This window comes from Oncorhynchus kisutch, linkage group LG4 (genome assembly GCF_002021735.2).
Source record: "Oncorhynchus kisutch isolate 150728-3 linkage group LG4, Okis_V2, whole genome shotgun sequence".
Taxonomy (NCBI): Eukaryota; Metazoa; Chordata; class Actinopteri; order Salmoniformes; family Salmonidae; genus Oncorhynchus; species Oncorhynchus kisutch.
Genome location: NC_034177.2, coordinates 33,748,093 through 33,760,125, shown reverse-complemented (window position 1 = coordinate 33,760,125; position 12,033 = coordinate 33,748,093). Strand labels below are relative to the sequence as shown.

The following is a 12,033-nucleotide window of genomic DNA, read 5'->3' as shown; positions in this document are numbered from 1 at the left end:
TTAAAACATCCTAATGTTGAGATGGAAATGTCAAATCAGTAAAGCAGAAGCCAAGGGGTTAATAAGAACAGTGGTTCAAAATAAATGGCAAGAGTTGTGGAACAGGGAGAGAAAGGGAAGACACCTGTACAAGATCCAGGAAAAGGTGGGGGCAGGGAGGTCCTCAGGCCGAGATAGTAGGAAAGTATAGTCACAAGACTGGGACACAGGGCTCAATAGTACATTGAAATTGGTGGGGAAACAAACCGGGAGGTGTTATTATTTTCAGGAGGTGGAACAGTGGAACATTTTCTATTTCAGTGCCAGAAATAGGGAAAGGGAGCGATTGTTATTAGATATGAGGAGTAATGAGGTTGAAGAGCCAGGATTAAGTGCTGGGGAAATCTTCAGGGGATGTAGTATTTATGTATTTTGTTTCCTTAGGGAGACGAATATTGGGTAGCATTTAGATCTTCACTGTCTTTGGTCCACACTCAAGTCCAGTTGGTGGCGATAATGCACCTTAAAGTTGGTTGCCAAATGCCATATTAAATCCACAGAAGTAGCTTTACGTGGGTAGAAGTCATTGCCAACAGTGACAATAGCATTGTGATGCAGAACAGTGGGCTGAGAATAGAACGTTCGGAAGGCATGTTGGTACCATGGTGCTCAATAGGAGCTGGCAGGGTGAAAAATCTTTTTTTCAGGATTTTATGTATAGTAATTTTATTAAACTGGGCTCCATGGTGGATGCAATGTCATGTGTCCAGTCTACTCGGCTTGGTATCCACTATATTCCACAGCCCAAATTGGCTAGAACATAAAAAATTATAATAAAAAATTCATTCATGCTTAATTAAAAAATATGCAGGGTTTATGACCGTGGCTATGGAAGCTAGTGATGACCCTCCATCTCATCCCTTGGCAGTAGTGCTGTAGATTCATTTATTACTGACCTCAAACCAGAGTCTCACAGAGCGTTCAAAATCAGCCCACTGACACCGCTATCAGATCACAGCAAAATAGAGCAATACTTAAATCATGAGGCATCAAAGCCAAAGGAACTGCATAATAATAAGAAATGCTATAGATGGAAAGTGGTGTAGAAACCAACCAAAAAAACAATTAGGCAACAACAAATTCAATTCCTTCTAGACAACTTCCTGGACAAAACATTTCACTGTAATAGTGAATGCGTAAACTTGGCAGTAGAAAACCTAAACAGTATATTTGACCTCTCAGCTTCCCTATCAAATCCCAAAAATTAAAGCAGACAACCTAAGAAAATTAACAATGACAAAAGGTTTGATGACAAAAAAAAAAATATATTAAGAAATTGAGAAACCCTTCCAACCAAAAACATATTATAGACCCAGAAAATCTGAGCCTTCAATATGGTGAATCACTAAAATACAGAAATACACTATGGAAAAAGGAGGAACAGCACGTCAGAAATCAGCTTAATGTAATTGAAGAATCCATAGAATCAAACCACTTCTGCGAAAATTGGAGCACACTAAACAAACAGAGTTATCTATCCAAAATGGTGATGCATGGATAAGCCACTTCTCCTATTTTTTGGGCTCTATAGCAAAGAACAAACAGCAAAAACATGATCGAAAACAAATCTTGAATCAACTATTAAAGACTACCAGAACCAACTGAATTCTCCAATTACATTGAATGAACTACAGGACAAAATACAAACCCTCCAACCCAAAAAGTCCTGTGCTGTTGATGGTATCCTAAATGAAATGATCAAATATACAGACCACAAAATCCAATTGGCTTTACTTAAACTTAACATCCTCAGCTCTGGCATTTTCCCCAATGTTTGGTATCAAGGACTGACCCCAATAACAACTGTGGGATATGCCTCAACAGCAACCGTGGGAAAATCCTCTGCATTATTATTAACAGCATACTCGTACATTTCCTCAGTGAAAACAATGTACTGAGCAAATGTCAAATTGGCTTTTTACCAAATTATTGTATGACAGACCATGTATTAACCATGCACACCCTAATTGACAAAAAACAAAAAAAAAACAAAGGCAAAGTCTTCTCATGCTTTGTTGATTTAAAAAAAGCTTGACTCAATTTGGCATCAGGGTCTGCGATACAAATTAATGGAAAGTGGTGTTGGGGGAAAAACATACACCGTTATAAAATCCATGTACACAAACAACAGGTGTGCGGTTAAAATTGGCAAAACAAAACAAACATTTCTTTCCAAGGGTTGTGGGGTAAGACAGGGATGCAGCTTGAGCCCCACTCTCTTCAACAACGACATACTGTATATATATCAACGAATTGGCGATAATGAACTTCCCAGTATGGATTTACTGCCATACAATAACTCTACAGTCTGCAGCATCTGACTAGAATATGAAGTCAAAAATGTTGACTGTTTGCTGATGATCTGGTGCTTCGGTCTCCAACCAAGGAGGGCCTACAGCAGCACCTAGATCTTCTGCAAAGATACTGCCAGACCTGGGCCCTGACAGTAAATCGCAGTAAGACAAAAATAATGGTGTTCCAAAAAAGGTCCAGTTGACAGGACCACGAATACAAATTCCATCTACACACCGTTGCCCTGAAGCACACAAAAACTATACAGTTGAAGTCGGAAGTTTACATACACTTAGGTTGGAGTCATTAAAACTCGTTTTTCAACCACTCCACAAATTTCTTGTTAAATAACTATAGTTTTTAGGACAAGTCATTCAGGATATATACTTTGTGCATGACACAAGTAATTTTCCAACAATTGTTTACAGACAGATTATTTCACTCATAATTCACTGTATCACAATTCCAGTGGGTCAGAAGTTAACATACACTAAGTTGACTGTGCCTTAAAACAGCTTGGAAAATTCCAGAAAATGATGTCATGAATTTAGAAGCTTCTGATAGGCCAATTGACATCATTTGAGTCAATTGGAGGTGTACCTGTGGATGTATTTCAAGGCCTACCTTCAAACTAAGTGCCTCTTTGCTTGACATCATGGGAAAATCTAAAGAAATCAGGCAAAACCCCGGGGGAAAAAATGGTTGACCTCCACAAGATTGGTTCATCCTTAGGAGCAATTTCCAAACGCCTGAAGGTACCACGTTCATCTGTACAAACAATAGTACGTAAGTATAAACACCATGGGACCACGCAGCCGTCATACCGCTCAGGAAGGAGACACGTTGTCTCCTAGAGATGAACGTACGTTGGTGCGAAAAGTAAAAGAAAAGTACAAATCAATCCCAGAACAGCAGCAAAAGGACCTTGTGAAGATGCTGGAGGAAACAGGTACAAACGTATCTACACTGCTCAAAAAAATCAAGGGAACACTTAAACAACACAATGTAACTCCAAGTCAATCACACTTCTATGAAATCAAACTGTCCACTTAGGAAGCAACACTGATTGACAATACATTTCACATGCTGTTGTGCAAATGGAATAGACAATAGGTGGAAATTATAGGCAATTAGCAAGACACCCCCAATAAAAGAGTGGTTCTGTAGGTGGTGACCACAGACCACTTCTCAGTTGCTATGCTTCCTGGCTGATGTTTTGGTCACTTTTGAATGCTGGCGGTGCTTTCACTCTAGTGGTAGCATGAGACGGAGTCTACAACCCACACAAGTGGCTCAGGTAATGCAGCTCATCCAGGATAGCACATCAATGCGAGCTGTGGCAAGAAGGTTTGCTGTGTCTATCAGCGTAGTGTTCAGAGCATGAAGGCGCTACCAGGAGACAGGCCAGTACATCAGGAAACGTGGAGGAGGCCGTAGGAGGGCAACAACCCAGCAGCAGGACCGCTACCTCCGCCTTTGTGCAAGGAGGAGCAGAAGGAGCACTGCCAGAGCCCTGCAAAATTACTTCCAGCAGGCCACAAATGTGCATGTGTCTGCTCAAACGGTCAGAAACAGACTCCATGAGTGTGGTATGAGGGCCCGACGACCACAGGTGGGGGACGTTTGGCATTTGCCAGAGAACACCAAGATTGGCAAATTCGCCACTGGCGCCCTGTGCTCTTCACAGATGAAAGCAGGTTCACACTGAGCACATCTGTCTCACGGAGTCTGGAGACGCCGTGGAGAACGTTCTGCTGCCTGCAACATCCTCCAGCATGACCGGTTTGGCGGTGGGTCAGTCATGGTGTGGGGTGGCATTTCTTTGGGGTTCCGCACAGCCCTCCATGTGCTCGCCAGAGGTAGCCTGACTGCCATTAGGTACCGAGATGAGATCCTCAGACCTGAATCCAATTGAGCACATCTGGGACATCATGTCTCGCTCCATCCACCAACGCCACGTTGCACCACAGACTGTCCAGGAGTTGGCGGGTGCTTTCGTCCAGGTCTGGGAGGAGATCCCTCAGGAGACCATTCGCCACCTCATCAGGAGCATGCCCAGGCGTTGTAGGGAAGTCATACAGGCACGTGGAGGCCACACACACTACTGAGCCTCATTTTGACTTGTTTTAAGGACATTACATCAAAGTTGGATCAGCCTGTAGTGTGGTTTTCCACTTTAATTTTGAGTGTGACTCCAAATCTAGATCTCCATGGGTTGATAAATTTGATTTCCATTGATCATTTGTGTGATGTTGTCAGCACATTCAACTATGTAAAGAAAAAAGTATTTAATAAGAATATTATATTAATTCAGATCTAGGATGTGATATTTTAGTGTTCACTTTATTTTTTTTGAGCAGTGTATATCGACTATAGTGGTGCACCAATCTACCAACACTGGATATAGATACTTTTGTACCTGTTTCCTCCAGCATCTTCACAAGGTCCTTTTGCTGCTGTTCTGGGATTGATTTTCACTTTTCGCACCAAAGTATCAACATAACCTGAAAGGCCACTCAGCAAGGAAGAGGCCACTGCTCCAAAACCGCCATAAAAAAGCCAGACTACGGTTTGCAACTGCACATGGGGACAAAGATCGTACTTCTTGGAGAAATGTCCTCTGGTCTGATGAAGCAAAAATACAACTGTTAGGCCATAATGCCCATCGTTATGTTTGGAGGAAAAAGGGGGAGGCTTGCAAGCCAAAGAATACCATCCCAACCGTGAAGCATGGGGGTGGCAGCATCATGTTGTGGGGGTGCTTTGCTGCAGGAGGGATTGGTGCACTTCACAAAATAGATGGCATCATGAGGTTGGACAATTATGTGGATATATTGAAGCAACATCTCAAAACATCAGTTAGGAAGTTAAAGCTTGGTCGCTGATGGGTCTTCCAAATGGACAATGATCCCAAGCATACTTCCAAAGTTGTGGCAAAATGGCTTAAGGACAACAAAGTCAAGGTATTGGAGTGGCCATCACAAAGCCCTGACCTCAATCCTATAGAAAATGTGGGCAGAACTGAAAAAGCGTGTGCGAGAAATGAGGCCTACACACCTGACTCAGTTACACCAGCTCTGTCAGGAGGAATGGGCCAAACTTCCCCCAACTTATTGTGGGAAGCTTGTGGAAGGCTACCAGAAATGTTTGACTCAAGTTAAACAATTTAAAAGGCAATACACTCAATTAGTATTTGGTAGCATGTAAACTTCTGACCCACTGGGAATGTGATTAAAGAAATAAAATATAATCACTCTACTATTATTCTGACATTTCACATTCTTAAAATTAACTGGTTATCCTAACTGACCTAAGACAGGGAATTTTTACTATGATTAAATGTCAGGAATTGTGAAAAACTGAGTTTAAATGTAATTGGTTAAGGTGAATGAAAACTGTACGTACCTCGGTCTTAACATCAGCACCACAGGTAACTTCCACAAAGCTGTGAACAATCTGAGACAAGGCAAGAATGGCCTTTTACGCCATCAAAAAGAAACATAAAATTTGACACCAGTTAGGACCTGTAAAAAAATACTTGAATCAATTATTGAACCCATTGCCCTTTATGGTTGTGAGGTCTGGGGTCCCCTCACCAACGAAGAATTCACAAATTGGGACTCTACATGCAGAGTTCTGCAAAAATACCCTCTGTGTACATGGTAAAACAACAAATAATGCATGCAGAGCAGAATTAGGCCGATAGCTGGCAATTATCAAAATCCAGAAGAGAGACGTTAAATTCTACAACCACCTAAAAGGAAGCGATGCCCAGACCTAAAATGAAGGAAAGCTTTGACTATGTGAAGACTCAGTGAGCATAGCCTTGCTATTGAGAGAGGCTGCCGTCGGCAGACCTGGCTCTCAAGAGAAGACAGGCTATGTGCACACTGCCTACAAAATGAGTTGGAAACTGAGCTGCACTTCCTAACCTCCTGCCAAATGTATGACCATAATAGACTCAGATTAAACACACAAAGAATTAGAGAACAAATCAAATGTTGAAAACTAGCTAACTGGTTATAAAGCAATGACTGTATGCTAGAAAGCTATCCTAACTAAAATGGGACAGCTAGCTAGATAGCTTATCTGGTATGTGTAGGTAGAGGGGGCCAATGGCGAACATGTAGATGAGAGCCATGCGCCAGAGGAATAGGCGGCGCGGCAGAGTGATACAGCCCATGTCTGCGCTGTGTTTAGCCCTTTCCTGGGTGCCTCCTCTCCCTCTGCTCCTGCAACAGGGACCGTCAGTAGGCTACTGTAGCGGGACCGGAAGACAAGCACTGAGATGAAGACCATTCTAATGCTGTGTTCACATGCATACAAACTAGGAAACTCGGAAATGTCCGACGTGCTACCTGGTTGAACGCAGCACGTGTATGACATTTCCGAGTTCCGACTAGCATGTGAACATGGCATTATTATATCAGTGGTGGAGACACGTCGCTACAGATGGATGAAAATGTTCAGGGGGAAAGGCAAAGACTGCCACACATGCGCAGGATAGACACCCTAAACACAGAGTTTCTAAACCCAGAGGCGCAACATCACGAGACTCCCGGGAACACTTGCGAAGACCAGGCTGAGGTCTGGGGTTAGAGAAGTCAACGAGATAAGTGAAACTTTCTTCCTTATTTGTACATTTTCTCATAATCTAAAGGCACAACCTAGATTGGAGCCAATGTCTTCAGTAGTTGAACATGTTATCACGCCTACCCCGTGAAAGTGACACACTGACATTTCATTTTAGTCAAAAACTATACATCGAAGGCGTCTGATTTGACAACCTGCATATGCGCAGTTCGAACTGCGCATAGGCATGAGCTTAGCTAGCCAACGTCCCCATGACATCGCCTACAACTTTATCAGGGTTTCTGCCCATCTTCATACTGCACTGTCTTAGCCCTAAATCATGTACCTCTGGTACTGAACTTGACGTTATATGTGCGGCCTCAAACACCAAACTTGTCATTTCTCGTTTACAAATGAATGATTTCAAAGCAATGTTATCTGCTTTGACATTGAGGGTAGGAACAGGCACTGGCAAGCTGTTTTTCACTGTATCAAATGACATTTTATTCATCACATGCCTCGTAAACAACAGGTGTAGACTAACAGTAAAATAGTTACGGGCCCTTCCCAACAATGCAGAGGGAAAGAAAACAGAAATAATAGAAAAGTAGTAACACGTAATAATAAATACACAATGAGTAGCGATAACGTGTTTATATACATGGGGTACCAGCACCGAGTCGATGTGCAGAGACATGAGGCAATTGAGGCAGAGATGTACGTATAACTAGGAATAAAGTTACTAGTCAACAGGACTAGTTTAGTTTATTGTGCAGGACGGATCATCAGGCAACGAGCAGACAGACAGTCATGGCAATAACAGATACATGCAGACACTAAGCAACACAGTCTATGTATGTATGTACGTACATTCAAGTCCTACAGCGAAAGAGAGACAGGTTATATTCATTAACAGTAGAACAGATCACTGTACCCTTACTTCTCTTACACCATATAAATCAAACTTCCAGAATTTCATTAGACTTGACGAATATCATTTTACATTATAAAAATACTCAAATCTGATTGTAGCACACATTTACACAAACAAAAGTGGCATCTAAACAATTAACAAAAATGTGTCATTGCAATTAGTTTGTTTTCCAGCATTTACATGATCGTTAAAGACAGGAGAGTTCAGTAGTATAGAGACCTGGAAGACTGCAGTCATGACAGTCAGGAGGATGGCAGGAGGCTGTCCACAGGGCGTGTGTGTTAGCCCAAATATCGCCTGACAGACAATTAAAATACTTATTTCTACAATTTAGTTCTCTCTACCATGGCCATCTACAACCCTGTACGGAGCTGTCTATTAATGAATACCTTGTCCGCTCTAGCATGGCCGGCTAGTGACTGATGAGACTGGATGGAGAGAGATAGGTCTATTAGCTGCATAAAGCTTCACCATGTTTTGGAATGTCTTATATCAACAACAGAGAGAGAAATGACAGACTGCCTGTCTAAATGGCTTCTGTAGAGTATCTCAATGGACAATGAGAGACAATTTCTCCAACTTGTTAACTGTGTGTTTGTTTGCATGTGTAATTTGTGGGGTCCTACCTAACCTTAAGACGTTCCATCTGTTTAAGGCAGACACAAATCACGATTATTTGGATGGCTAGACTCAATTGTGTGTCAAGTGGTCCCGTCAGCCCCAGTGCTGCTGGTCTGTCTGCTGGTCAACAGAGGGGGTATGGCCTCTTGGTCTGATTCTCTGATGAAGATAACAGCATCACCACTAACATTAATCAGACACTGAGCCTGGAGAGAGAGAGAGAGATTAACCGAGAGGGAGAGAATGAGAGAGGGGGAGAGAGGACAGACATGAGGTTCTTTAACCTGTTGTTTCTTTGAGAAAATCTTGTAATGCTATAGGCCTCCAGTTCTTTGACTAACAAAGCAAATGAACAGTGTGTGTTACTGTACCTGGTTCTTGTTGGGGTTTTCCATGAAGACACACTCCTTCATGCTGTATGACACTAAGGCATTTCCCCCCAGAGCTGCTACATGGGCACGGACCATGGCAAACACCTCCGCTATGAAGGAATGGAGGAAGCCACTTACACCCCCCTCCTAAAACACACACACACACACACATGAAATATGCTAACCATTGAGATATCACTGCTATGAGCGAGCAGAGGAACAGACTACGCACACCACAGAAAAATGTAAACATTTCCTATTCATCTCTGATGACATCTTCAGGAATCTATCACACAAACATGTGTATACGTGTACCTCTCGTAGTGACGTGGTCTCCCTAATGAAGAACATGTTGATGATTCCTAAGTATTTCACAATGCGCGTCCCGGGAAGGAAGGACAGAGGAGTCATCTTCACCACAGTAACAGGGGCACCGCATGGCAACGACCTGGTGGAGCGTAGCGACCGGGACCGCCCCTCTGGGAGAGGACTGCAGCGCTCTGAAGACGAGACTGGAGGAGGGGTGGTGGGGGTAGAGAAAGGGAGTGAGAGAAAAAAACAGGAATGGATGGCAATAACAGACTCAGCCTTTAGATGGCGACACATAGAATAGCAGACATGATGGGCTATGAGCTGGAAGAAAATGGATGCATAGTGTGTGAAATTTGAATGTGAACTATAAGCTGTGTGCATGTGAGCATGTAGGGCAGCATGGTGACAGAATAATCACAATGATGAAAGCGTAAGCTGCCAGGCAGTGACAGACAAACAGCCATACAGCCTCAACACTGGCCAGGCCTCAGCCACGTGTGTATGTATTTACAGTGCCTTCAGAAAATGTTCATACCACTTAACTTATTCCACATTTTGTTGTTATAGCCGGATTCAAAACTGATTAAATATAACACTTTTTTTTTTTAAACCACCCATCGACACACAATACCGCATAATTTGCAAATTTATTGAAAATGATATACAGAAATCTCATTTACATAAGTATTCACATCCCTTTGCTATGACACTCCAAATTGAGCTCAAGTGCATCCTTGAGATTTCACTACAACTTGATTGGAGTCCACCTGTGGCCAATTAAATTGTTTAGACATGATTTAGAAACAAACACTATATAAGGTTCCACAGTTGACAGGGCATGTCAGAGCAGAAACTATACCATGAAGTCCAAGGAACTGTCCGTAGATCTCCCAGATATATGCCTCATCGCAAATCTATCTGGGGAAAGGTATAAAACAATTTCTAGAGTGTTGAAAGTTTCCAAAAGCACAGTGGTCTCCATCCTTGAGAAATGGAAAAGCAGGAACAACGAATGGAGCCAAATACAGGCAAATCCTTGGGAACCTGCTTCAGAGTGCAAATGACCTTGGAATATAAATCTTCGCCCCAGTCTAACAGGACAGTGACCCCAAGCATACAGCCAAAGCAACGCTGCAATGGCTTCAGAACAAGAATGTGAAAGTCGTTGAGTGACTCAGCCAAAGCCCAAACTTGAATCCCATTGAAAATCTGTGGAGACTTGAAGATAGATGGAGAGCGGCGGTGAACAGCTAACTTATGAGCACTTGAGAAAATCTGTAAGGAAGAATGGGATAAAATTCCCAAATTCAGATGTGCAAAGCTGATCCAGACACACCCAAGACGACTCAAAGCTGTAATCGCCACCAAAGGTGCTTCTACAAAGTATTGACTCAGGGGTGTGAATACTTATGTAAATGAGATATCTGTATTTTATTTTCAATACATTTGCTAAAATGTGTGGGGGGGGAACACATTTAATACATTTTGAATTCAGGCTGTAACAAAATTAGAAATAAGTCAAGGGGTATGAATACTTTCTGAAGGCACTGTACCCGTGTGTGGGTGTGTGAGAGTCCCTATGTGCGTTTGTTTGAATTAGCCTGTGTGTGTGTATGATCGATACAGAACAGAAGGCAGTCTGTTAAGCAGAATGATTGAAACAAGCCAGAGTGTGAAAGATGTTCCATCGTGTAACATAGTGAATGATGCTTCAATCAGACCAGGAACCTTCACAGACAATTTGAACAACATTAAGTCTACATCTCAAATCACTCCCCAGTTAGTGCGTTACATAGGGATCTGCCATATGGCTCTAATCCAAAGTAGTGCATTATAAAGGGGATACCGTGTGATTTGAAATGTGTTGTGACATTTAAACCCAGTTAATTATGCTCAGTTATTATCACAGTTTATGAAACTGTTTATTTACGTAGTGCAGAAATATCAAAATGCATTTCCCCCAGTCACCAGCTTTAGTGAGACATTTTAAGTGCGTTTTAAGCATGTTTTAAGATACTCCTTGATGTTTACTTCCTCCATGTCAGTCACTATTGCGACAGAGTCAGAGGTTATACACTGGCTGTTGGTTGGCTATCCCTCTGAGGGGCGGGGCTTCAACTTTCACACTCTAGCTAATCAGCTGGTGCATGATCTGAGACGCTCCACCCCACAGCGGCATGCGGGGAGGGATGTGTATATTTGTGTGTGTGTGTGTACCAGAGTGTGCTAGCAACTGTGTCCTCCTACTTGTCTTAACTGATCCTCGTCTTATGGTGTGAGCTTTCAGCCTAAGCAGCTCTAGCCAGGTGCTGCATCTGTCTGCAAAGGAACCGTAATCAACCGAGGGAGCTGGAGAAAAATACACACACCACACGTACACACACAAACACACACCACACGTACACATGCAGAGAAAACATCCACACCGCATACATGCGTGCGTGCACACACACACACACCGTACACACGTACCGAAAACCGCATACACACATGACATAATACAGACACACATAAAGAAAAGAACACGGGACAAAATAAAAAATGTAAGGATGAGAACTTAAAACAGGACCGTGGTAGCCATGGCAGCAGGTAGGGGGTGGGGTGTGGGGGGGAGCCTACCTCGAGACGAGTGGACCATGGCACTCTCAGGAACACCTGTCGACACACACACACACACACACACACAACATGATCCACCGCCACGTGTGTTGACTCTACAGTCCTCAGCAACACACAGTATCTCAATACCTTACAGACAGACGCTTCCTTTCCTACGTTCTATTCCCTAGTCCTATACCCACATCTTGTTCCCTAGTCCTAAATCCCATCTCCTAGTCTTGGTTGAAGTGGAGGTGGTGGAGGGCAGCCATTTTAGTTTAACCCCTCCTCTCT

General features: G+C 42.8%; 1 protein-coding gene across 18 annotated transcripts in view; it reads right to left on the bottom strand.

The window, feature by feature from the left end:
• Nucleotides 1–7,631: 7,631 nt before the first annotated feature.
• LOC109889412 (C2 domain-containing protein 5) overlaps nucleotides 7,632–12,033 on the bottom strand; it is a 46,523-nt gene continuing 42,121 nt past the window's right edge. For 5 of the 18 annotated variants that reach the window (XM_031822857.1, XM_031822844.1, XM_031822845.1 and 2 more), the window contains 5 exons: nucleotides 11,761–11,796; nucleotides 11,359–11,490; nucleotides 9,145–9,341; nucleotides 8,830–8,976; nucleotides 7,632–8,664 (listed from right to left, as the gene is read on the bottom strand). In XM_031822857.1, the coding sequence (XP_031678717.1) occupies nucleotides 8,539–8,664; nucleotides 8,830–8,976; nucleotides 9,145–9,341; nucleotides 11,359–11,490; nucleotides 11,761–11,796 (638 nt within the window). In that variant the 3' untranslated portion in view covers nucleotides 7,632–8,538. The remainder of the gene's footprint in view (nucleotides 8,665–8,829; nucleotides 8,977–9,144; nucleotides 9,342–11,358; nucleotides 11,491–11,760; nucleotides 11,797–12,033) is intronic. The other 13 variants (XM_031822863.1, XM_031822846.1, XM_031822851.1 and 10 more) reach the window with 4 other exon arrangements.